This window comes from Pseudorasbora parva, chromosome 5 (assembly GCF_024679245.1).
Source record: "Pseudorasbora parva isolate DD20220531a chromosome 5, ASM2467924v1, whole genome shotgun sequence".
NCBI classification, from domain to species: Eukaryota; Metazoa; Chordata; class Actinopteri; order Cypriniformes; family Gobionidae; genus Pseudorasbora; species Pseudorasbora parva.
Window position 1 is genome coordinate 32,005,282 of NC_090176.1, and position 23,309 is coordinate 32,028,590.

At 40.6% G+C, this 23,309-nt stretch overlaps 1 protein-coding gene across 1 annotated transcript in view; it reads right to left on the reverse strand.

Annotated features, from left to right (window-relative positions):
- klf7b (Kruppel like factor 7b) overlaps positions 1–20,240 on the reverse strand; it is a 40,505-nt gene extending 20,265 nt beyond the window's left edge. The window contains exon 1 of the mRNA XM_067443887.1: positions 19,774–20,240. Coding sequence (XP_067299988.1) covers positions 19,774–19,875 — 102 coding nt within the window. The 5' untranslated portion in view covers positions 19,876–20,240. The remainder of the gene's footprint in view (positions 1–19,773) is intronic.
- Positions 20,241–23,309: the final 3,069 nt, after the last annotated feature.

The window sequence follows — 23,309 nt, forward strand, 5'->3', positions numbered from 1 at the left end:
TTGTGTGTGCTGCCTGTATCAGAGAGACACATTTTCCTGTTTCCATTATCAAGCGAGGGACAGAAAAGCAAGACCAGAGTCTGTTGAAGCATTGAAGTGTAGAATGTCTAAGTAACTGTATAACAAGATGGCAACTCGGACACACATTGCCAAAAAATAGATTTTAGATTAGACTTGAATTAGAGACTACAAAAACAACATGAGCGATAAATGAGCAAAACTGGTAATCAAAAAGCACGATTCACACACCACTGTAACCAATTACCAGGTGGGCTATTTATTTATTGTGTAATCATTTGCTTTTTGCTTTTATTTGTGCTATAATATGTACTACCATTTAAAAGTTTGGGGTTTAATATTTTAAAGTCTTTTATACTCCCCAAGGGGGATACTTTTATGTGATCATAAATACAGTAAAAACAACATGCCAAATACTATAACAATTTAAAATAACACTTTTCTATTTTAATATATTAAAAACAATTTCTCTGACTTTGCAGCATCATTACTCCCATCTTTAGTGTCACATCATTCTTCAGAAATCAATATATGATGCTGATTTGATGGTTAAGAAACATATCTTAGTATTATTGTTGAAAACGGTTCATAGCACAGCACAATTTTTTGCAGTAAGGCAAAAGATCAGCATTTGTTTAAAAAATATATATCTTTTGCAACCCCAAACTTTTCCCACTAAGAACCAAACTTTTGAACAGTATATCAATTTTCTATCTGCAAAATACCAAGTTAATGCTTGAACTTGAGATTTGACTTGTGAATGTATCTGCAGGCCAAATATCTAGGTACATTTCGTTGCACTGAAAAGCAAGGTTTTAGTCATCTTAGACTGTCACTGGAAGTCGTCTAACCATCTTTGGTGAGAAAGCACAAGCTAATAAAACTATTTGGCAGATTCACCACCTAGTGAGGGAGTGCGGGGAAAAGAAAAGCGTTCATTAGCCATAGTTGTGGACGAGTTTATCCTTGTTGACAGCTCTTGGCGGAACATTAGGGCCCTGATCAGGTTCATGACATAACTGAGACAGCTTTATTATGACAAGAACACTCTTGAGGTCAGGAACAGGAAATACGCACCTGTGGCTGTCCACTCCATCAAAACAACTGGCAATATCACTGAGCCTTTTCTCTACAGACACATGGCCCATTTCTGCACAATACTTTGAGTGAGCATGCATGTAATGTGGAACAAAGAGCAATGCTAATCATGCAAGATAACCAAGCATTATCTGTGCACTGTACCCTTAGAGGCAGGATTACTTCACAGATGAATGCTACTACAAGCAAAGAAGTGTAATTGAGAGCATTATGACGCGCTTGGCACCAAATGCAAGCTAGCATGTTGTGCAGACCAGTGCATACCCATTTTAAACACCAGCTAACTAAATAATAGCATTCGATACTGCATTCTAGCTAGGGGCCAGGACTTGGGCACTAGGCTAGCTATTGGGTTTTCGTTTTAGGCTAGATTCTTCAGTGCCACGTCTCATCAAAGCTTTTACTTAATAAGAGACGTTCAATAATTTAGGATTGACAGTAAAAGACTGTCTTCTGCTCAGTAAGCTGTCTTCTCCATCTGCATCCATCCGCACAAGGAGACTTTAAGTCTGACATGGTGCAGCTGCAGCTAATGAATACCTCCTTTTAAAGATGGAAGAGGCGGCTTGGTTGCCAATCAGCCTTTGGGTGTGCTTGTATGAGGCTGCTAAGAGCTATTTCTGTGTACACAAACACTGGTTTAGCTTTTAAAGTGTTGTAGAACTTTAGTAACAGAGGTCACAAAAGGGACAAAGAAGCTGTGAAGGAACTGAAAAGGAACTATGGTTTCTCCCAATAACTTCATCAGCACATGATTGTAGAGGGCATAATGTGCCCTTGATCGTGTTCCCAGATGAACAAAGTCACTATTAACTCTTTATAAACTTAGTGAAGAACACCTGGGGAATTTACATTGGGGAGTGGAGGGGAGGGGGGTTTGTGCAAAAGTCCGCTTTTGTGTTATGTGCTACAATGTGAAGTCTGTGTAAGATGACAAAGTCAGTTTGGTTAAATAAAGATAAAGATTCTGGATTCACGTTTAACCATAACCATACTGTATGTTGGTCATATTGCTGTGATTGCTGTGTTATACAAGTAGAATTTACATTCCTATATGTTTGATCCCATCATCCCAACAGTAATATATAGCGGGGGACGTCTGCGAAAGTGACAATATACTGGAACCATACTGACTATCGGCTGATATTTTACGTTTTAAGCTTTATTTTAAGTTTTAGATCAGCAATATGACAAGTATTTAACATTTTAAGGGCAAGAACGCTTTCCTTTTAAGAATCAATGCATCCTTACGATTTACCAACATGAAAGAATGATCTTTACAAATCACATAAAACTTAAATCTTCCTCAAAGATATGCCATAGAAGATCACACTCAGTGCAATGATAGAGCAATGAGACAAGTGCAATAATGGATAGAGTGGGTAAGGAGGACGTGAATGAGTCCTTGCCATAGATGTGCCAAATGGGGGATAATCCCACTGACAAAGGCAGTAAGACTGCAGGCTGGTAAGAGGCGAGCTGATCCTCAGAAAACCTCTCTCCGTCTTCCTTTAACTGGATTTGTGGAGCGGGGCTGCTGTTTATCTGTGTACAGGGTCGGCTAATGGCCACTGGCTGGCGGCACTGGGGTAATCTAATCAGGATACAGCGATTTTCATTAAATCGCTCGGGCTGGATTATTCCCCGTCACAAGCCGATTGAAAGGGGACATTTTTAAATGGGGTTAACAGCTTGTTATAAGATTGGGGAGTCTAAGTAAGGGATACTAGTGATGGGTGGGTGGGTGAGGGGGTCTTTATTGTGGATTGCGCCAGGCTAATCTTCATTACTCAATGCAAAGAGAATGCCACATGGGTGGGGGGATACAACACATGGAGACAAAAGAGAACAAGAGGAAACAAAAGAGAGCTGGCCGTCAAGGAGCGAGCTGGAAGTGGGGGCTGAGTTGGAGGGCGTTTTGTTTCATAAGATGCATGGCCCTCTGGGTATTGTATAGAGATCTCTGGTTACATACCATACTGTAACAGGCAACAGACATGACTAATAGGCCAACTTCTCCAAGGGAGTCAATTTCAGCTGCAGTCCCATTATCAGGCACCGGTAAGGTCTATACCCCTAGGAGACATAAAGAGGTCTCTTTATTTCACCAAGAATGTCTCCTATCTTGGTTGTGGCGACAAACACAGGAACGCATACGAAGCACTATAAATTATTGTGCCCGTTAACGTGATGATATTTCACAAATTCTTGCAAATGAGCTACTGTCCTCATATTAAAAATTATTCTATTTGGATTTAAGGCTATTGTTGCATTGAAATATTCTTGTCTTGAGATCTGTCTTCTGGTTCTACCTCACATATCTGCACTTCTCTGAGGTGCATTACAAGCGGGAAGCCACATGGAGAGAAGATTAAAATTACCCTGGTGTGACGACTTTGGCACTGGTGTGAAAGGTTTGTGTTTTCTCATGCTCAGTTATGTCACTGCAAAGCAACAGCCCACATGACTTCGGATTGCAAGGACTTCAGGTTCACTGTGTCATCTCTCTCTAACGTTGTCTGTCTGTCTCTGCAGGACAGAGCCTCAGCCAGGGACCCAGCAGGTGCTCTCATTACCTCTATCCCACTGTGGGGACTATCAGTCAGGCTTCTCTGCATTCTATGCTCTGCAGTGTGGCATAAAACCATGGGAAATTCACATCTAGTCAGGGAACAGCAGGGGAGGAGTAAAGAGCCCAGTCTTATTCATTGACCAGAGACAGTGGTGGGGACTGTCTGATAAATGGACTGATAAATGTTTTTGGAAAGTGTAAAAAAACAGTGCTGCTAAAAACATTTGATATTGTGTTGCATTGCCCTTGCATAAACATGATTAACGTATGTAATTAGGAATGCAGAATTAATATTCTGGTCGAAATATTGGTGTAGAAACTGTTACTCTAGACATTTAAAATATACGAGAGAATCTCACTGGTATTGTGACCTCACTGTATTGTAGGGTACCGATATGTCAAGAAATATTTTTTCATCTACATTACCGTTCAAAAGTTTGGGGTCTGTGAAATGTGTTTGAAAAGAGTCTCTTATGCTCACCAAGGCTGCATTGATTTGGCCAAAAACACTACAATTTCTACAGTAATGTTGTGAAATTATATTACAGTGTTTTCAGCAGCCATCACTGCAGTCTTCAGTGTCACATGATTCTTCAGATATTCATTCTAATATGCTGATTTGGTGCTCAAGAACATTTATTATTATTATCAATGTTTAAAAGTTATGCTACTTTATATTTTTGTAGCTTTCTTTGTTTACTAGAAAGTTTGAAAAAAAAAACTTTATTTGAAGTGTTTATTATTCTTTTTTTAATTAAAAATGTAAAAACATGTCTTTACGGCCAATTTTGATTGTACATTTCAAATTTAATGCAGACATATTGCATAGTATAGCATAAAAATATGTTTTTGTTGTAATAACAGCTGAATGAAGAACAAGTGTAATCATTTAATACATTATATTATGGATGCAGTTGTGGCCTAATCCGACTGATAACCCAAAGGTCATGGGTTCGATTCTCAATACCGGCAGTAAATGACTGAGGTACCCTGGAGCAAGGCACCTAACCCCCAGTCACTCATCACTATTAATGTGTGTGCACTAACTTGGATGGGTCAAACCCAGAGTTACCATACTTGGCCTTCACGTCACTTTCACTTTTATAATATTAAACTATTTAGATTATTTGGATTTTTTCCTATCAAAACAAATACATTTTCAGCTTCTATTTTTGGCCCAATGTATCCAGAATTTAAATTTTCAGCCAAGAATTTTTTATGTTAGTACCTAACTGTGTTAAACCCATATGTTTCACTATGCTTGGTTATCAGTGTAACTTCAGGATTATATATATATATATATATATATATATATATATATATATATATATATATATATATATATATATATATATATATATATATATATCCCTGGGTTATTCTTTTTAATAAACCACAGGAAGTGAGTTGCAGGCTCTACTAGGAGCCCTCGTGGAGAGGAAACACTACATCTATCTGAGGATCCTGTCCCATGCGAGTAGCACGCACAATGGCTCGGCCAGCCAGCTGAAAGGAAATAGAAAAGGAAATTGCATAGATGGGATGCAGGGGTCCATGCCTTCCTGCAGATGCTATGACTGGAGCAGAGAGAAGTTATGTAACCCCACTGGGCCTCCATGCTCTGGCTGCAATCCTGCTGATAAGCACACATAAAAAGATCGGCCAGGACAAATTTTCTGGCTGAAGTCCGCATGGACAAGTGCGGGCACGCTACCCTGAGGGGAATGGATATGGTAACCTGTCCAATCTCCAACTTAGCCCCTGGATCTGGCCACAGAAATGGACAAAGGCAGTTATGATAACAGGAATTCAAGACCCCTCCCAACCCGGCAGCTGCCCCCACCAGTCTTTGTGCTGCGGGGATTTTTCACGCACGAAAGGCTCCAAAACAAAATGAAGAATGCAGATTAGCAAAGCCGCTTAAAAAATTAAACAACTTGCTCGAGCCTGTTTGCGAGGCTCACCTCCAAGAGATAGGAGAAGGCCGGTCGTTTCTGGTTTGTGTGATAACTGACTGCGAGGATTTCCAGCCCAATTTCTCAGTACCGGGATAGGCATCCCAGTTAATTGCCACCGCTCACTTAAGTGCACGTAAATGGCTTTTTCATCCCTGCATCTGTCCTCTTTATAATTATCCTGCAGTGTGGTAATTACACAGACTCTGCACAACTGGTATTTTATGGGACAACAAACTCCTTTACTCTTTTCTTGTCTCTCTTCCTCCTGCTTTCATGCTCGAGGAAGGTAAACACAAATCCTGTCTTTGAAAGCCCATCTCTGGGGATGTTTACGAAAAATCACAGTATTGCTATTTGCTGGATGCTTCCGAAGTATGTAAGCTGGAGTGATGAGGATGTCGTCTGTCACGAGTGGAAAGTTAGAGCTTTGACGACCAATAAAAAAATCGCAAAAGCAATTTCTCAGAGAGCCTTCTATGACTTTGTTACATGCTAGCAGAGAAATTGTCCTTTCCATCTAGATGTCTCATTACTGACAGGCACGGGAGAATTTACAATGAAACAATAGCCTCTCTTAGCTTTTAAAATGCTGGCATCGATCATAGACACCTCGAATCAGATGTCTGTTTCACCGATACCTCCTATGATCTGATAGCGCTCCCATGCGTGCCTGGAATATGCAATGGCAAGCCGCCACTGTGTTGTGACGTCTCAATCCTTGTAGGCTGTCCTGTTTTCTCCACGTGGCTATCAGCCCAGCTCATCTCTCTAACAACAGACACAAAGCCCTGCCACTCTGCCAGTCAGCCATAAATGGAGCGAGGTGGGAGGGAGCATTTGATCATGAACTGATACATAAAAGCTTTTTTGTGAGAAATGAAACCATGGACCGCAAGCAGGGGATGGCGGCAAATATTTGCAATGAAACAATGTCTTGATGAAATCCATCTGTGTAGGGGAAACTAGTGTCTTAATCAAAGTTGTTTTTAATATATATATATATGCAGTGCACCCTTCACAGTATGAACATATGGGTATTAATATCATATTTGTATTAAAATTAATTTAGGTATAAAGTTAAATCAAAATAACAATATTGACATTTTTATAACAAGGCAATTAGTTCAGGTTGTAAAATATAATTAAGCGTGGCACCCAAAATGGAACGATATTTATGAATTAATAATTCATGACACATACACACACTGGAAAAAAGTGTGTTGGATTTACATGATTTAATTGTGTACATTGGTCCTACATGAATCAATTAAGTTAAACAAACACCATTTGTTCATGTAACTTCCACATCATGGAATTAATACATTTTAAGTGACCCAATTAAGTAGTCTCAACATTAAGTTTATATGGCTCCCTGACATGATTTTGGCATTTAATTTCATTTATTCATTCATCCACTTCAATAACATATACTTTACACAACTGAATTATAGTACTGCACTAGCCAGTTGACAAACTTTTAGCTAAATAGCACACATTAGCATCTTAAATGCTAAGCATTAAAAGCTCCTTTAGAAAAGCCATTATGACATTAGTTGTTTTAGTCCACAGCCTAAGCAAATGCTCCACTCTTCTCCACAATGGTAACCCGCTGTAATTTAAATTGTTATAATAATTCTAACATAATTTCATATTAAACACAATCAAGTCTCCCATTTTCTCATCTTGCTAAAAAATACATAAAATAACACTTTTACTCTCTCTTGATTTAGCCACATGCAAAGCATGTTGGGAACTAACAAGCCCCGCCCAGTTTCAGTTAATGCAACACAAATCATTCATGTAATCTCAACACAAACAGATTACCTTAAAATATTAGATGTATACACTCAAATTAAATTTGCCACTTAAATTGAGCTTTTCTTGAAATTTGTACAAAAATAAATAAATCTAAAATTATGACACCAACGTGAATACAAAGACCGGGCACACTTGTTTCAAATTAGGTTTTTAAAAAGATTTTTCTCTGACCGATTTCAAACCCTAAGCTTTTCATTTAGGATTCTGTTAGTTTATCTTTTCCTTTCGATGTCACAAAAAGTAGGCTCTGAAATCTTCAGCCTTATCTCTTCCAGTGTCTATCGTTCATGCATGCAGACACGCACACAAAGACACCTACGCAAATCCAGCCCACACACTCCCAGCGAAAGAATGACCTCATCCCCCACCTCCTCCCTCCCTACTCCCTGCACTCTGGAGCAGCTGGGCCGAGAGTGAGGTCACCTGAGACGGCGAGGGCCCGCCTCTTCTGACTCCCTCCCACACAGCCTTTTACTGTGATGGCACTCTGAACCCAATTACCAGCATCTGACAAGACTGCTACAGTGACATAAAAGGAAACCTAACTGGGACTTGATGAATGCCTTTGCAGTCTATTAATTCCTGACTACAATAGAAACTGCAGAGAGGGAGACCTTTGCCAAGTGTGCACGGTGTATGTGGGCATGCGGAGTTGCACTTGACTGTGAGTTTTTCTCTCTGGGACTGCCACACTTTGAAGCCACCGGGCTTACAGACGTGGTGGGACGGCTGAACGGCAGGTGCTCCTGCTGCCACCACACCTGTCTGCACGGCAGGGAGCCCCGTTCGGGAGCTCCGGCACCACCGTGCCAAAATCTCCCAATCCTTTGCTGATTATCACAAGGTCACGAATGCAATGACAGCATCATTGCTAGGACGAGGTACTGACTCCATGATGGATCTCGGGCATTACCTCATCATTTTACTGGAATCTACAGTGCAGTCGGGCGCATTTAGCACTTTGCATTTGACAAAGTGGGTGATCTCATCCTGAATATTGTAGCGCAAGAGATGAGTCACAGGCACTCGTAATGTACAATTGAGCTGTTGGCCTGTCTGAGGATCGCCTGAGGGGGGAAGGTACCGTAAGAGCGCGAGTGCCAGCGTGATGCGTTCACGTGTGTGCAGATGCTGGCTAGTCTCTGCTGGGTTTGCCTGGTGCAGTGGCCCATGCTTAAAAGCACACTTATATGCTGCCTGCTCCACTGAACCTAAGATGGTACAAGAGGTGCCCAGTAGGCATCTCTCTCATACTAACGCAAATCTTTAAACAACCTTTCTGATCTGCATGCTGCAACCCGCCATACCTATGCATGCACACAAAAACTGGCACTTGCACACAGACAAGCCCCCATTCCAACGGAGCCGGGCTGTTCCCTCAGGTATTCCCGGCAACATTACAGATTAAAATAGCAGCCGACCCACATAGCTGTACACTGGCTCAGCCTCCCCTTCAGAGAAGGCAGACTTTACATTCTTGACTGCAAACACCTCACAATCGCTGTCATTTTTGCAGTTAGATTGCACTGCGTTCGCACCCAATGGTGAGTGTGCTGTCAAAGCATCCAGGTGCTTTGAGAAAACGGTGCTAAAAGAACTTGGTGACTCCACCAAAAACACTAAAAAGAATGCTAATTGCAGATGTTTTTGTATAAATTATGCTGCAATGATTAGGACTTAGGAGCAAATGGTCGAAAGTGGGTCTGTCCATCTGTGCAAAACAAAGGGAAAGGCTGAATGTCTCAATGAGCAGGACAAATGCTCCAAGGTCGCTGGTCCTCAGCACATGACCCATTTAACTGAGCCATAACAAACTGGAAGGACTTAGAGCAGCATGTCTCCTTTCCCAGAACCACTCAGCAGGACTCTCATTGCACAACCTTCAGGACGAAAGCGCCTTTGAGTTTAGTGTGGATGTTGTGGGGAGGTTATTGTGTTTGTCAGGGCAGCTAAAAATAAAGACATTCAGAGATTCTTAAACTATTACACTTTTCAAGATGAGAAATATTTTAATACAAGAGGAATTGTAAGAGCAAATGGGAAGCTATGCAATATGTATATTTTATTGCAATAAATCAATGTAGTGAATTTAAGGAGCATTTCATGAATACATAGTGATATGGACTGTATACAATCCTAATTCCGCCATACTTATACACTACCTTTCAAAGGTTTTGGGTCAGTAAGGTTTTTGTTTTTAAAAGTTTTCTTATTTTTATATTTATTTGACCAAAAATACAGCAAAAACAGTAACAGTTTTAATTGCTTTATATTTTACTTACTTTAATGTAATTTATTTATGTTATAGCAAAGCTACATTTTCACTAGCCATTTCTCCAGTCTTCAGAAATCATCATTTTAATATGTTGATTTAATGAAACACTTTACAATCCGTTTTGATCAATCCATCTTTGCTGAATAAAGGCATTACATTTTTGCTGACCCTCAATATTTGTTTGGTATTGTGTTTATACTGATTGTGCCTTATTTATGTCCTGACTTCATTTCTCACACTGTGATTTCATATTTTACAATTACAACTTTCTCAAATCTCACAATTTGTCTTGACAAATCAACTATCTAAAAACCACCTAATTTTACTCATTCACTAGGATTCAGCTTTCGCTTGAGTTTGGTGGAAAAGTGGAGCATGCCAGAAATGGTGAACAGGTGGGTCTCACAGCAGAGCCGCCTCAAGGAGACACAAGCAGAGCCTGCAGATCCTTAGCCAGAGCTATATCAGGTATACAGTATGGCACCTGGCACAATTTACAGAGGGTCTGGTCTGCCTAAAATAAAAGGCTTAAAATAAAGCTTACACAATATGGCACTTTAAACCAGCGTAGCAACCATCACAAGGGGCTATAACCAGTGTAACTGTAACAGTATGGCTGTTGGGTTGATGAATGGAGAGGATGTTGGCAGTTGTCCATATGGATGGAGCGACTTCTGGGGCATGGGGAAGGAAAGGGAGGCCTGGGGGTGGGGGGTGTGTGGGATAGTGGAGAATCCCGTCAGTAAACAAGGGCTTGGTTTCCTCCACTGAATTGGCAAAGAATAGGAAGGAAGTGGTAACAGCACACTTAGAAACTCGCTTTCGAAGAGCAGAACCGCAAACATTCTTTGTGTGTGCTTGATGGGGCGGTCCTGCCTTCTGAACTGTGCTCAAAGTCAGCTCTCTAGTGTATTTGCGTCAAGCTTCTCTGCTCGCTGGAGCAGTATGCTCTTCCACACCACCAGGTTGGACACACACCGGTTGTGTGCCCGGTGCCAGGGGGGCATCTGCCCTTTTTATTTTCTCCCCATGTAATTACTGAGCAGAGCTGTTAGTTAGGTGGAGGGCTCAGCGAGGGTGATGTATGCCAATCCTTCCTGCACACCTCAACACATAAGTGGCATTCACCTGCTTTGACCTCCACGTGAACAGATAGCATCACAGAGATGTGGTTTAACTGCTTTACCATTTTAATTCTATTCATTATTTTGCATAAAATATCTCAAGTGCATAATATGATGATCATTCAATGAATCTATATACCTTCTATTTTGGCCATAACAATGTGTCTAGATAGGATCTTGTTGTGATTTTTTTTTTTTACATCAACAGACCACATCAAAATGTCCAGTAATCAGTGGCTGTACTTAAAATGGTCAATGGCAGACAGGGTCAAAATGGGTAAGAGAGCAAGAGAGAATGAACGAGAGGAGGAGAAGAATGAGCTAGTGGAAATAAGCAAGTATAGTGAAACTGGACCGACACAATAGGAGGCTGGAGTGACGCCAGATCATGTGACCAGCGGAGAGAGACGATATGCAAATATGCACTCGCACAGAAGTTTGTATTTCTATCATGGTGGGGCTCAGAACTTTCCATTGACTTCTATTTTTTTTCATTGTGTAAATGGTATTTTCCGTTTTTTATACTCCACACAAAATAAAAAAATATATATAATTCAGTCCAATATTAAAAGACAAACTGTGTATGATAGGCTACAGTGGTTCTCAAACTGTAATACCCTCAGTGACCTTAAGAAATGTAAACTATTAACATTTATTTATTCAAACGGATATTTTCCATGTTTCATTTCCATTTCCAGAACTTTAATGTCTTTCTTTGCATCTATAAGACTCAGCCCACAATGGCAGTGAAGATGTGTCTGCCACATTTTACTATACTTTTATTTCTTTGCACAAAAGAGAGCATTATTCTGGGTTTGCCCTTATAGTCTTGGAGCTTGATTTTTTTCTTTCAGAAACACTGGATTTAGCGATTTTTGAGAATCATATAATCAAACCAGACAAGTGCTTCTACACCAATGAGAGATGTTTTATCATGGACTACATTGTTCCAAATTCATACATATTTTATTAAAAGGTATCCGTGCGATTGAATTGGATTGTAAAATTTCTAAATTGTGTTGTTTTAGATGCTGCTTCCACAGATCTGCTAAGGGCAAGTCAAGTTTGCATCACCTGGTAAGTATGCGGTATGATTGCAGCATTGTACTATTGATCGGAACCATAGAAGTATTGTTATTAATCAAAATATATTAATCAAATCATTCCAACAAATCAAACCTCCATTTCATCCCTTTGCACTTTAGTAAACGTACACCTCATTATCAATGAGGCCAGCCAATGTATATTAATTAACTTCTTTTTAAGTCACTTCAAGGTCAAAGAACAAACCCTAAAGGCATGTAGCTAGTGGAAAAGTACCTCTTGCTGGTTATTGTGTTTTAATGGTTCTTATGACCTGTCCTTATTGTGACCATGTCACCACCACCAAAACAAACAATGAGCTCACCACTCCTGTTTGGCAGCCTGACAACAGGTGTTGGGTGATTCAGACCTGGACTTCCTTCCACTCTGAAACCCAATCTGAAATCACAATATATCCACTATACACAATACACCAAGTGCCTCTAGAGGAAACACATCAGATTAACCAGTAGTGTTGCTACAACGTCTGCATGCAAAAAAGACAATTTGATTTTGATGGAAAGATATCTGGATACAAAGAACTGTGATGTGTACGTGAGAGAAAAAGTTATGTACGTTTTAGTGCTGTGATATCAAACAAGATGACATGACAAGATTCGTTTGCACTGACTGACTCAATTATTTTCAGTTGTTTTTGAGTATAACATGCTATTTTTGGTTCTAGAAGTATTTTTGTATTGTTTAGGGTTTCACAGGAAAGAAGGCAAAGGTGACGTGGCTTAAATTTGTCATTGGCTTGATGCAGAATACTAACATTGGACAGTCTAGCAGCAGGCTTGGATTGGCCGTTTGCACGTTGCCATCTGGACAATAACAGTGCAGGGAAATTCCAGAAGACCAAGAGGCTAGAAAGAGTGCAGGACCGTCAGTGCTGTGTCTCACGTCAGGAGCCCTTGAATAAACATGAGACATCCTTTACTTTCTCCTGCTCTTTCCCCTCTCCATTTCTTTATTTTTACCTTGACATTCTGCAGGGCTACTTATAGCTGGTTTGGAATACACAAAATATCACATTTATTATTCATATCAAATGCCCTCCTGGTTTATATAACTCTATTTTACAGACTAAGGAGTGATGCAGTCTCAAACAGCAATGAGGTACCATTTGCAATGGGGAAAGTATTGATTTCCAAGCTCCCTGTTTTGTTTCTTTCAGGGTGGTGTGAGCGATATCATCAGGCTGTTAGCCAGAGTTTCTATGACTGTGTGTGCACTTGCACTTAGAGAAAAATGGCTGGTTCCTCTCAGCCTGTTAATCAAATCCTTGAGTGGCTAAACTGCCTCTCCATCGAGACCAAGGGAGGGGAGAGGGGGGGCCACAGGCCTCATACATAAAGATGCATTCCAAACACTCATCTTTCTCTGTCTTTTTCTCTCTCTGTCCATCCTAGTACTGCTTCTCGTCTCCATGGGCTGATAGACTCTCGAGAGACAGCAGACAAATGACCCTCACCATCCCTACCATCCAACAGCTCCTCAATCATGGCCCCTGAAAAGCTCTTGATCCCTACATAACAATACCACATCCATCAGCAATCACTCGCAGGCACGGGGATAATTAGCATGTTGAATGCATGGATGAGGGTAGGTATTCAGTTTTGCATGCACTAATATTGGGTCAAATCTTAATTCTTACATTTTTACCCCAGAAACTAGGTTCTGTGCAAATGTTTTCTGTAGAAAGATCTGGAATGTATCTGTGGAATCTATGAATCAACTGCATGCTGTGAATCACCCGCAGTTCCTTAGGCGGCATATGTGACCACACATTTCCTTGTGCCCTAAGCTACGTATTGTAGGTGACACACTGTTAGACAAACAACAGACACCCTCAGTGAAGATAAGCATGGCCCATTAGTGTCTCAGAGCTTGCGTGGCCAGATCGAGAGTAAGATCACTTCCAGTGCTTACTGGAAATGGATAGGCTGTTTAACATGGTTAGTATAATGCTCAGCAAATAAGCATTTCAAATAAACATTCATTTACACAATCGCATCATTAATGCACTGGTTTGCGCCGCTGAGGGATATATTTGGCTCCAACTTGCGGGAAACTACAGTGCTTCCTTGAAATGTATTCTGAAGCTTGATATTTATCTTATAATAGTCGTACATTCCCTTTTTTAATCACTTTTGTTTTCATACCCATTTTCTCAGCTATATTGTGTTTGCATCTACTTGCCTTCTATTCACTATATACACCATAGAATTTTATACCATGTGTTTCTCTTGTGACTTTGCACATTACAAGTCATTGTAATGGAAAAAAACATTGTATAATATTCTCCTTGGATATATTTCTAGACAAGCAATATTTTTTAACTTATGACCTTATATATTTTTGTATCTTTCTATCCAGCGCTTTGTTGAAGGTTGTGTTCTCTGGAGATGCTAATTATCCCCCAGTTTCTCATTTCACCAAACCTATGTTTGACTGTTCAAAAACCTACCAACTGCCAGTTTGATGGCGTCTTTGATCTACCTCTAGCGCTGAGAATAAATTATAGAGCAATTGCCAAATTTCATGGTGAACGATATTTGGTAAACAGAGCACACAGTGTATATGAAGGTGAGCTAGGACTGCGCTTCAAATGCTAATGATCCTGTGAAAGCCGTTTCACTTTAATGTAGTAACTCAAAATCACAGAATAATAGTCAAGTCAGGTATGGCTTTTTTTCCCTATAATTTCCATAGCTTGTTGTTTATTAGTTTGCACAGACCTGTCATGCAAGCTTGTGGTTACATCTTTTTTTAACAAAGAGATGGAATTCAACATGAAATTGCTGGGTTGCATCAGAAGCAGCCCGTGCTAAAGCCTAGTATGAACTTTACTCAAACGTAAAAGGAGAATGTGACTGAAAGGTCCCCACTTCAAAGAGAGACCTAGTTCAGCCCTATGCATGAAAGACCCTACTGCACCTCACTGCTGCCTAATTACTGTCAGCTGTCTGGGGTCTGACTGATCTGCTGTGTCTGGGAGCTCCGCTTTTGCAGTTCACTAAGAATATTTATAGGCGCGGTTATATTTAAGCTACAGTGGGTTTCTGTGTAGTTGAATAGTAGTTGTGTATTTCATCTATCCGTCCAAGTAGACTTGACACAATGTGTAACCGAATACTTGAAGGGTACATGTTGTCACCTGCACCTTTGGAGCAAGTGCACAAAGCCGAGGCAAATTGTAGTCAGGTTAACCTGTATAAATGCTAGAACGAAGCTGAGCAACAGTTGTGTTATCCAGGTCTGTTAGTCAAACTTCTCAAAAATTAGACTAATATCGTTTTACTCTAATTAAACATTGACATAAAAATGTTTAAATGCCAAATTATTGCTTTTATCTGAATTTTAAAGTGCATTCTGACTGCACCATAAAATCTGAATCACAAGAGAGATATAGGTAGGCGGGAAGAAAAATAGACAGCTCTTTTGTAATCTCAGACGATGACTTGACAGTGATTCAAAGTGTATACTAAACTCAGACAGTGCTCGATTTTGACCTGTCTAGTCACTGGCAGGGGCAGCGTACAGGAAATGCCCAGAACAATGGGTTGGTTTATTATGTCATACTAATACCAACACAGTGGTGACTTATGAGTGCAGTCTGCTCACTGATCCTTGCCATTATATGGGCCAGTCGATAATCCAGTGGAAACCAAACAGCTGACGAGATCAATTAAGTTATTAAAAGTTCATATCAGCAATAGGATCACACAGAGGGACTGGCACTTTCCATTGTGGGTCAAAAGAATGCACCACCAACATAGTGACTAATGGAGCTGGTTCAGCGGGGGCCACTGAGGTCAAAACTGTAGGAGGGGAAGGGAGGTGTCAGAGTAGCCAAGCCTCTACAGATGTACTGCATATCTGCTTAAGATAACTTTGTGACCGCTTATTTATCTTGACGTGGGAGTTCTTATATTTCAACGCATGCCTGAGCATCAGCATGTACTGATAGACATGTTAACACTTCAAAGAAAGGACCGGTAGAACAGGTTTGAGGTTGAATGCCAAGGTGCTTCCCTTAGAGCAAGGTCAGCAAGTGGGGACATCACCACTGACAAAATTCAGGTTGTTTAATCTAAAATATAGCACAAAGCTTTCAGGGAGTACAAGGATGCTTCTTTGCCTAAATCTGCAAGTCTCCCAGTAGATAAGTAGGAGCTTAGCACAGTATCTCAATCTCTGAAGACATTGCAATGTCGCTCTACAGCTTCAAGGGGGGCTTTCGCGGGCGCTGTCAACAAGGTAATGTGTTTGCCCATTACTTTGGTGTCCTGGAGCTTTACCAATTGCAGAAAGAGACCAAAAAGGGGGCTTGAGAATCCATGTGTGCTGTCAGAAGATACACTGTGAGAAAGCAGCTGTGTTCCTCAGGGTATTACATAATGCAATTTCAGTGTTCACTACCCAGAGAAAGCTTGAATGCCTTCAGCTGGAGCAAGCTCAAGGTGGACAGAGAAGGAATGCGATACAAGCATGGATGGAAGCTAAAGCAGGCCAACTGCCTGCGCCATGGGCTGCAGGGGGAAATAAGCAAGAAAGCACAGGCTCCTCCATTCAGTTGTGGAACCTCCACAGGAGCACTGATGTAGCCCAACTCAAATGAAATCCATTTTTAATGCTATCTTGCAGATACACAGCCTCTTTCTCAATCCCCATCCACCGACCTAACTATCCAGCCCTTTGTTTCGAAAAATTACTGGGCTGTGAAATGCAAAAACTCACAGCACAGAATATACATGCAATGTGATTCATTATCTTGTCAAACCGGGCTTCTCAGGGACAGGTCTCAGTTTGAGCACTGGGCCACTTTCGTCTCAGATAGCTGCTTCCTGCAGCTTCTCTCAGGGGCTTACGTGACCCTGCTCAGACGTGTTCTAGTTCTACTGACTGTGATGTGTTTCTGTGGGCCAGTCGTCTGCCCTCCAGCTGCCAGTGAGCTTTGAGAAGTTCACCACTTCTCAGATACTTTCTCAACCTTTAGCATGAAAGCTATTGATAGAACGGGGAAAAAAAAGAGTAGGTTGAGGTTTTGATGGGATTATCAGGATAACCTGGTCTCGTATTCTGACCACAATGCTTAGAGTAGTAGTCCTAGGTTTGGGATGGGTGTGCAACAATCAGACCCTGCTTCAGAAATGTGAATGAAGTCATTTGGAATTAATGATGGCAATGAAAACTTTCCAACGAAAACTCTTTCACGACAAGGAGAAAAGTGCTGTAAGGACAGGTCTGCCAGACTTTGTAGACAAAGAGACAGAGAGTGACCCATTTTCGCTGTGACCCACAAAAAAGCCTTCTTGTTAGACGAGGACACACCAACAAAAGCGCACGTGATGCACTAGCTGATGGAGGACAGATGGATGGATGGATGGATGCAGACAAACAAACAGACTCAGCCCCCCAACTTGTCTCTTAGGTGATTCTTACTAATTGGCCAGGCTGCTTTGACTGCCTCTAATGGTGGTGTTTACTGCCTCTGCCTCATTCCCCAGGCCACTCCACCTGCTCTTCCAGCCTCCAGTGAGGAGCTCAGAGAGTCATACTGGGTGGCACTGCTTAGGGAGGGGGGTGAGAACCAACAGGGGCTCTCTTGTTGCACAAACAGCCGCTCTTTGAATTAACCTTGCTTGCGGGTCATCGGCAAAATAATCCCTCCCTTCTCTACCCCAAGAAAGGTTGGCGAGCTGTGATTACAGTGAGCCGCCTGCTCTGTCTTTTCCCTGTGTTTTTCTCTCTCTTCTGTGTCTCTTCTTGACAGTGAGAGATAGAGTCTTTGTTCAAGTTGAGGGAGACGATGCCAGCAGCCCTCATGGGGAATGGATGCAGTGCACGTCAGGACTTCATCACGTCCGGTGGACAACCTCTCGTCATCCCCAAGAACACCACCTCTGTCACTCTCCCCTCCGTGAACCACGCGCCCCATCCCTGGTCGAAGCCTGAGCTCTGAAACTCAATTCACCCATATCGCATCCATTAAGGTCTGATTCATGCTCTACTCGCAAGGGGCCGAGCACAGCTATCCATCTTGTCTCCCTCTCAAAGGGGGCTGTTTACCTTGCACTGGCAGATCTAGGGCTACACTTTAAAACTATCCCAACTTGTAAAAGAATCAAACGTTAACTATGATGTTACTCAAAGAAAAAAGCCTGTCTACAGAGACAGGTCTTTTTCTCTTCATTATTTTTTTTTTTTACCATTAGATTGAACTTTATTTTTTTTGTGATACATAATGGGGTTGTTCCACTTGTGTCTTTAAACTGCCTTTGCCAGTGCAATAATAATAATTAAAATAAATAAAAATAAATATTTTATATATATATATATATATATATATATATATATATATATATATATATATATATATATATATATATATATATATATATATATATATATATATATATATATATATATATGTATATATATATATATATATATATATATATATATAAATTGTGATCCATGTGTGCTTGGACAGTCAATTTACATTACTCCAGGGAATAAATGCCCAATGTACACACGGCCATTGTTTGATATGACCATGATGCTTTAAGTTAATTAATGCCATAATTAGCAGTGAACAGATGAACCAGACCTGTCCTCCTGCACGACATGTTTCTTCTCTATTATAATCTCCGAGATTAGATTGCCTGACCTGTATTTTCATTCTATATTCATGCCAATATGTCTGTATTTGCATTAGCTATAGGCTACCAGATAATATTTGTATTAGAAGTGCCGGTTGAATTGCTGGTGGAGGTAGATATGTTTCAAGTTCACACACCAGCAATAAATAACCACTCACTGCATTTCCCTGCAGTTAAGCACATGGAATTGCAATGAGCTGAAGGCAGCCGGTGCATGCGTGCAGAGGCGCTTGTCGCCACATCGATTACCAGAAGTCCTTACCTCAAATCATAAATCTCATCATTAAATTGTTGCCGTATAATTTACAAAACTTCCAAATTTGGTGATCTGTTTGGCTGCTAAAACAAGATTTGCCCAATAACACCAAGCCATTGATTTGCATTGATCACGTAAAGACCTTGTCACTTAAAAACATTTCTATGACAAATCTGTTTCAATTTCACTCCCAGATTTTCCAGAAGGCTTAAGTGGGGTATCATAAAAATGTAAAACACCACTATTATCATTGATTGCCTCTCCCCCTTAAAGAGTCAGCAAATTGTCATTGGCACACTAGCTCTCAGGATTGGGTGTTTGGATGCATTCTCCTCACATCCACTCACGCGCGCACCCTCGCGGCGGAGGTAATACATAATACATGACGATCGGGAACTGCACTTGATATCGTCGGGCTGAAAAACACGAAGTTATCTGACAGACGAATGCATTATTTAATAACAAGTCGCTTATTGTTCACCAAGCCCTTATTTTCTCTGGCCACATTACGTGCGCCTTAACAAAACGCCATTCAGTCAGAAGTAGACCATAATGCACTTGAATCATCTCGTGTCTCATTCTGTCATTGCCATCTATTTTGCTTTGCATACACAACATAGAAGTACACTACATATGCGTCTCATTCCTCAAAGCATATTATAAATTATTCTTCGAACTAATAATCACTTTCGCTCGGATAAATAAGACTGGAGTTAGGCATGCTTCGTGAGAGCAACCTTTTCATCACTATAAAACATTACCCGTAATGAGTGTACAAGGAAACAGCGTGTTTGGACATACGCGCGCACTGTGAAGTTGTGTTTCCATGAGATACATGTGCGCACATACACACGGCTTATTTATGCGAACTAACAGTGCAAATAGTTAGGGGCTAACTCTCACCTGCTGCCAGTTCTCCTCCAGCGATGGCATCGCCGAGAAGTAGCCCGTGTCGTGCACCAGCTGAAGTTCCTGAAAAATACTGTAATTCGCCAACACGTCCATGTTGATGCTCACAAGAAAAAAAGTGTGGCTTTGATCCTCTGGTGTAATTTGTTTTCTTCTCAGCCCACTGTCAAACGCAAAATAATGTTTCAAATCCTCCGTGTAGTTTAAAGCTGGTGATTTCTGCGCTGTGAGAAAAAGGAAGGAAAAAAAATAAAAAGAATTCTTGTCACTTAATTGCAATCCCCGCGAACTCTCAGATCCTCAGCCTGGGAGTGGGATGCAAAATCGGTGACATGAACTGTCCACCTATTTCCGCATTGCCTCTGTCTCTTTTGCGCTATAAATTCCAGGTAGCCTTTATCTTGAATGCCGTGGATCACCAAGGCAAGTTGCTGGGCTCGCTGTCTCGCGAGCGAGAGGAAGCCAAGGGAACTGAGGGGGGCGTGGTTTGTTGTCAATCAATTCCGTGCGTGACCATATACGGTAAATAGGGTTGATGATCTCACTGGCGTCCTAGTAAGGCGGTGCTAAAATGGCCAAAGAGGAGGAGTGTAATTTGAATAATATAGCGCGATTGGCTCATGACACTTGTCAATCGGGCCGTAGAAGGCAGTGAAAGGTGAGCTATTTTTAGAGAGCTATATAGCAGCGGCAGCGCGCTGGCGTCTCTCATACGGCCAGAGAGAACGCAACAAACAGAAGTAGAAGTTGCAGTTGTAACGTGAGGCAATTCTACCTCTTTATGAAGTCATATCATTTGGAAATTATACATTACTGGCAACTTACACCACAGGACTGTCGATAAAGTTGGAAATAGCAGTTTAGAAAATTAGATTAATCATATGATGTACTACAAGGCTATTGAGGCACAGGCGAGTGCTGGAAAAAAAAAATCTGCGAAGATCCTCTCAGATGTTCCACAATCACTCGGATTAAGAGGTTCAGGGATACTTTAAATATTTGAATTCTGTAATAAGAGGCTTAGACTTCGAAATGAGTTTTAACTCTTCTGATGGCACAAATTACCAGAAAGAGCATCTATAATTACAACTATTTCAGCAATTGATGGCATTGATTTGCAGTACTGATCTGGATATTGTTGTGTAAAGGGTAATTGACTCATCAGGATGTGTTCCTCCTCTGTGGAAAAGCAAGAAACACTTCTATAAGCAGTTAATTCCTGAAATCCATATAAGAGAAACCAAGACAAGACTAATATTTCTAAATAATGACTGTTGCCCATGGCAAACCTGTATAAGTATTATCATAAGTATTATCTATCTATCTATCTATCTATCTATCTATCTATCTATCTATCTATCTATCTATCTATCTATCTATCTATCTATCTATCTATCTATCTATCTATCTATCTATCTATCTATCTGTCTGTCTGTCTGTCTGTCTGTCTGTCTGTCTGTCTGTCTGTCTGTCTGTCTGTCTGTCTGTCTGTCTGTCTGTCTGTCTGTCTGTCTAATGTCTGTCTCTGTCATACTATCTATCGTCACACATGGAGAGAATGGAAATTCATTTTCTTATTTTGTTGTTTTGTAAAATGTGTTTTTCCCACTGAAGTCTTATTTACACCTTTGTGTTTAACATATGAATCCTAGATTTTGACAATTATTGTGAAACCCAGCATAAAAAACAAAAACAAACTGAACATTATTGTGATGTTGAATTCTGTCAGAAAAGAAGTGTGGGATATACAACTCAACAAGATATACACACTCACAAAAATATATATTTTGTGGTCTTTGAATTATCTTTGTCATTTTGATCACAAATCACGGCTCAGGAAATCAGCAAGAATTGCACAAATACTGTAGATAAGGTAACTTAGCACAGAATAACCTTCCCTTTTGTTTTCTTTAAATGTCTAAACCATGTGGGTAAACGTGCAGACAGCTACATCGTTCTAGTGTTCAAATTTGGACTCTGAGCAGGCCAAAACATGAGCCTGATATATATCTACTCAAGCCACTTCTTGCTTGCCTTTGCAATTTGGGCAGGAGCATTGTCTTGTATGTAACGTCTGATCATTCCTCTTTAGATAACAACTTTTATTTTGTGGGAAACGAGCCATTTTGCAATTTTCTCATGTACCCCAATGCATTAAATTACTTTTCACAGTGAAGCTGCTCACCGATAGCCTGACAAGCCAATCCCACAACAAGATGTTTGGTCTGGAAACTCACCAGTGACAGGGCTCAATCCGAGGGGCGGGATCAATGGTCCCTCTGCACGCGATTGGATAGCACTATAACCAACCAGAGCAAAGTGAAGCGGAGAAAGTTGATAGATTAAACTTTCACCGACTTTATACACAATGTGATTGACCTGACTAGGTTTTTGATTTTTACAGCTCAGACCTGTATTGAGAGTTGCTAGACGACACTCGTGGCAGATTAGATTGCTAGCGTGCGTCTAGATTTCTAGGCTAGCTCACCGATACCTGCAGCTAAAAAAGTTCCCCACACAATTGTAGCTCTTCCTCCATGTTTCACTGTGGAGTGATGCATTTTTTTATTATTATATTCTAACCAGTCTTTCGAAAACGCTGCTCTTGAGCATCACCGTGCAACTCGTTTCATTGTGATTAATCACTCCACACGCAACTTCCCATATTCTGCCAAAAGCTTCATTCTGGCTTTGATGTTTTTCTGAGACAGCAATGGCTTTTTAAGTGGTGAATTTGCTTAAATTGAGCTAATTTCCTGACCAATAATTTGTGATTAAGACAATTAAAGGCTTAGCTATTTTTCTTTTTGGTATGTTATGGTTCTGGTATTTGTGGTGTGTTTTGAAGGTAATGAATCAACAGTACTGACTTTGCTTCTTTATTTTAGTAGCTGCCACCATCCCTTTGGAAATCGAATGGTTTCCTTTAAAAATGAATTAGTAACATAGGGCAATTATGTAGTAAGAGAAAATGCCATGATAAAGAATAATTACATGTTTGATAAACAAAGCAAATGCTCAATCGCGTATTAAGTTCGGATAGCATAATAACCAACCAACACAGGTTTAATTTAACTCTGCTTTTTAGTCATTAGAATGATTGGTTGTAATTTGAAACCGCACATACACCAACTTTGTTGTCCCAAACACCCCATAAAATGTTTAGATGGATCATTGTAAACACTACTTAAGTTGAAATTAGTGACAGGCAGTAAGCCTGACTTTGCAATGTGAAAGAGTGTTTTAGCTGCATTGAGTAATTGAGTTTGTATGTGCGTTGTGCTGTCTGTCTCTTCCGTCACTTTCCCAGGGGACATTGGTTTTTGTCTCAGTGGAGTACCGGGGCAGATGGTTGCTAGATTGACTGTTTCAGGACATTTTTCCTATTGATTTTTACAGGTCTCACTGCCAGAGAGAATTAGCAAGAGTGGGGGTTGGATGGAGGGGTGGAAGCTGCTCCATAAGACACACTAGCTTGTCTCTATCAAAAATATACACTGAAAGATTTGCAGCTGAATGTCGAAATGCAT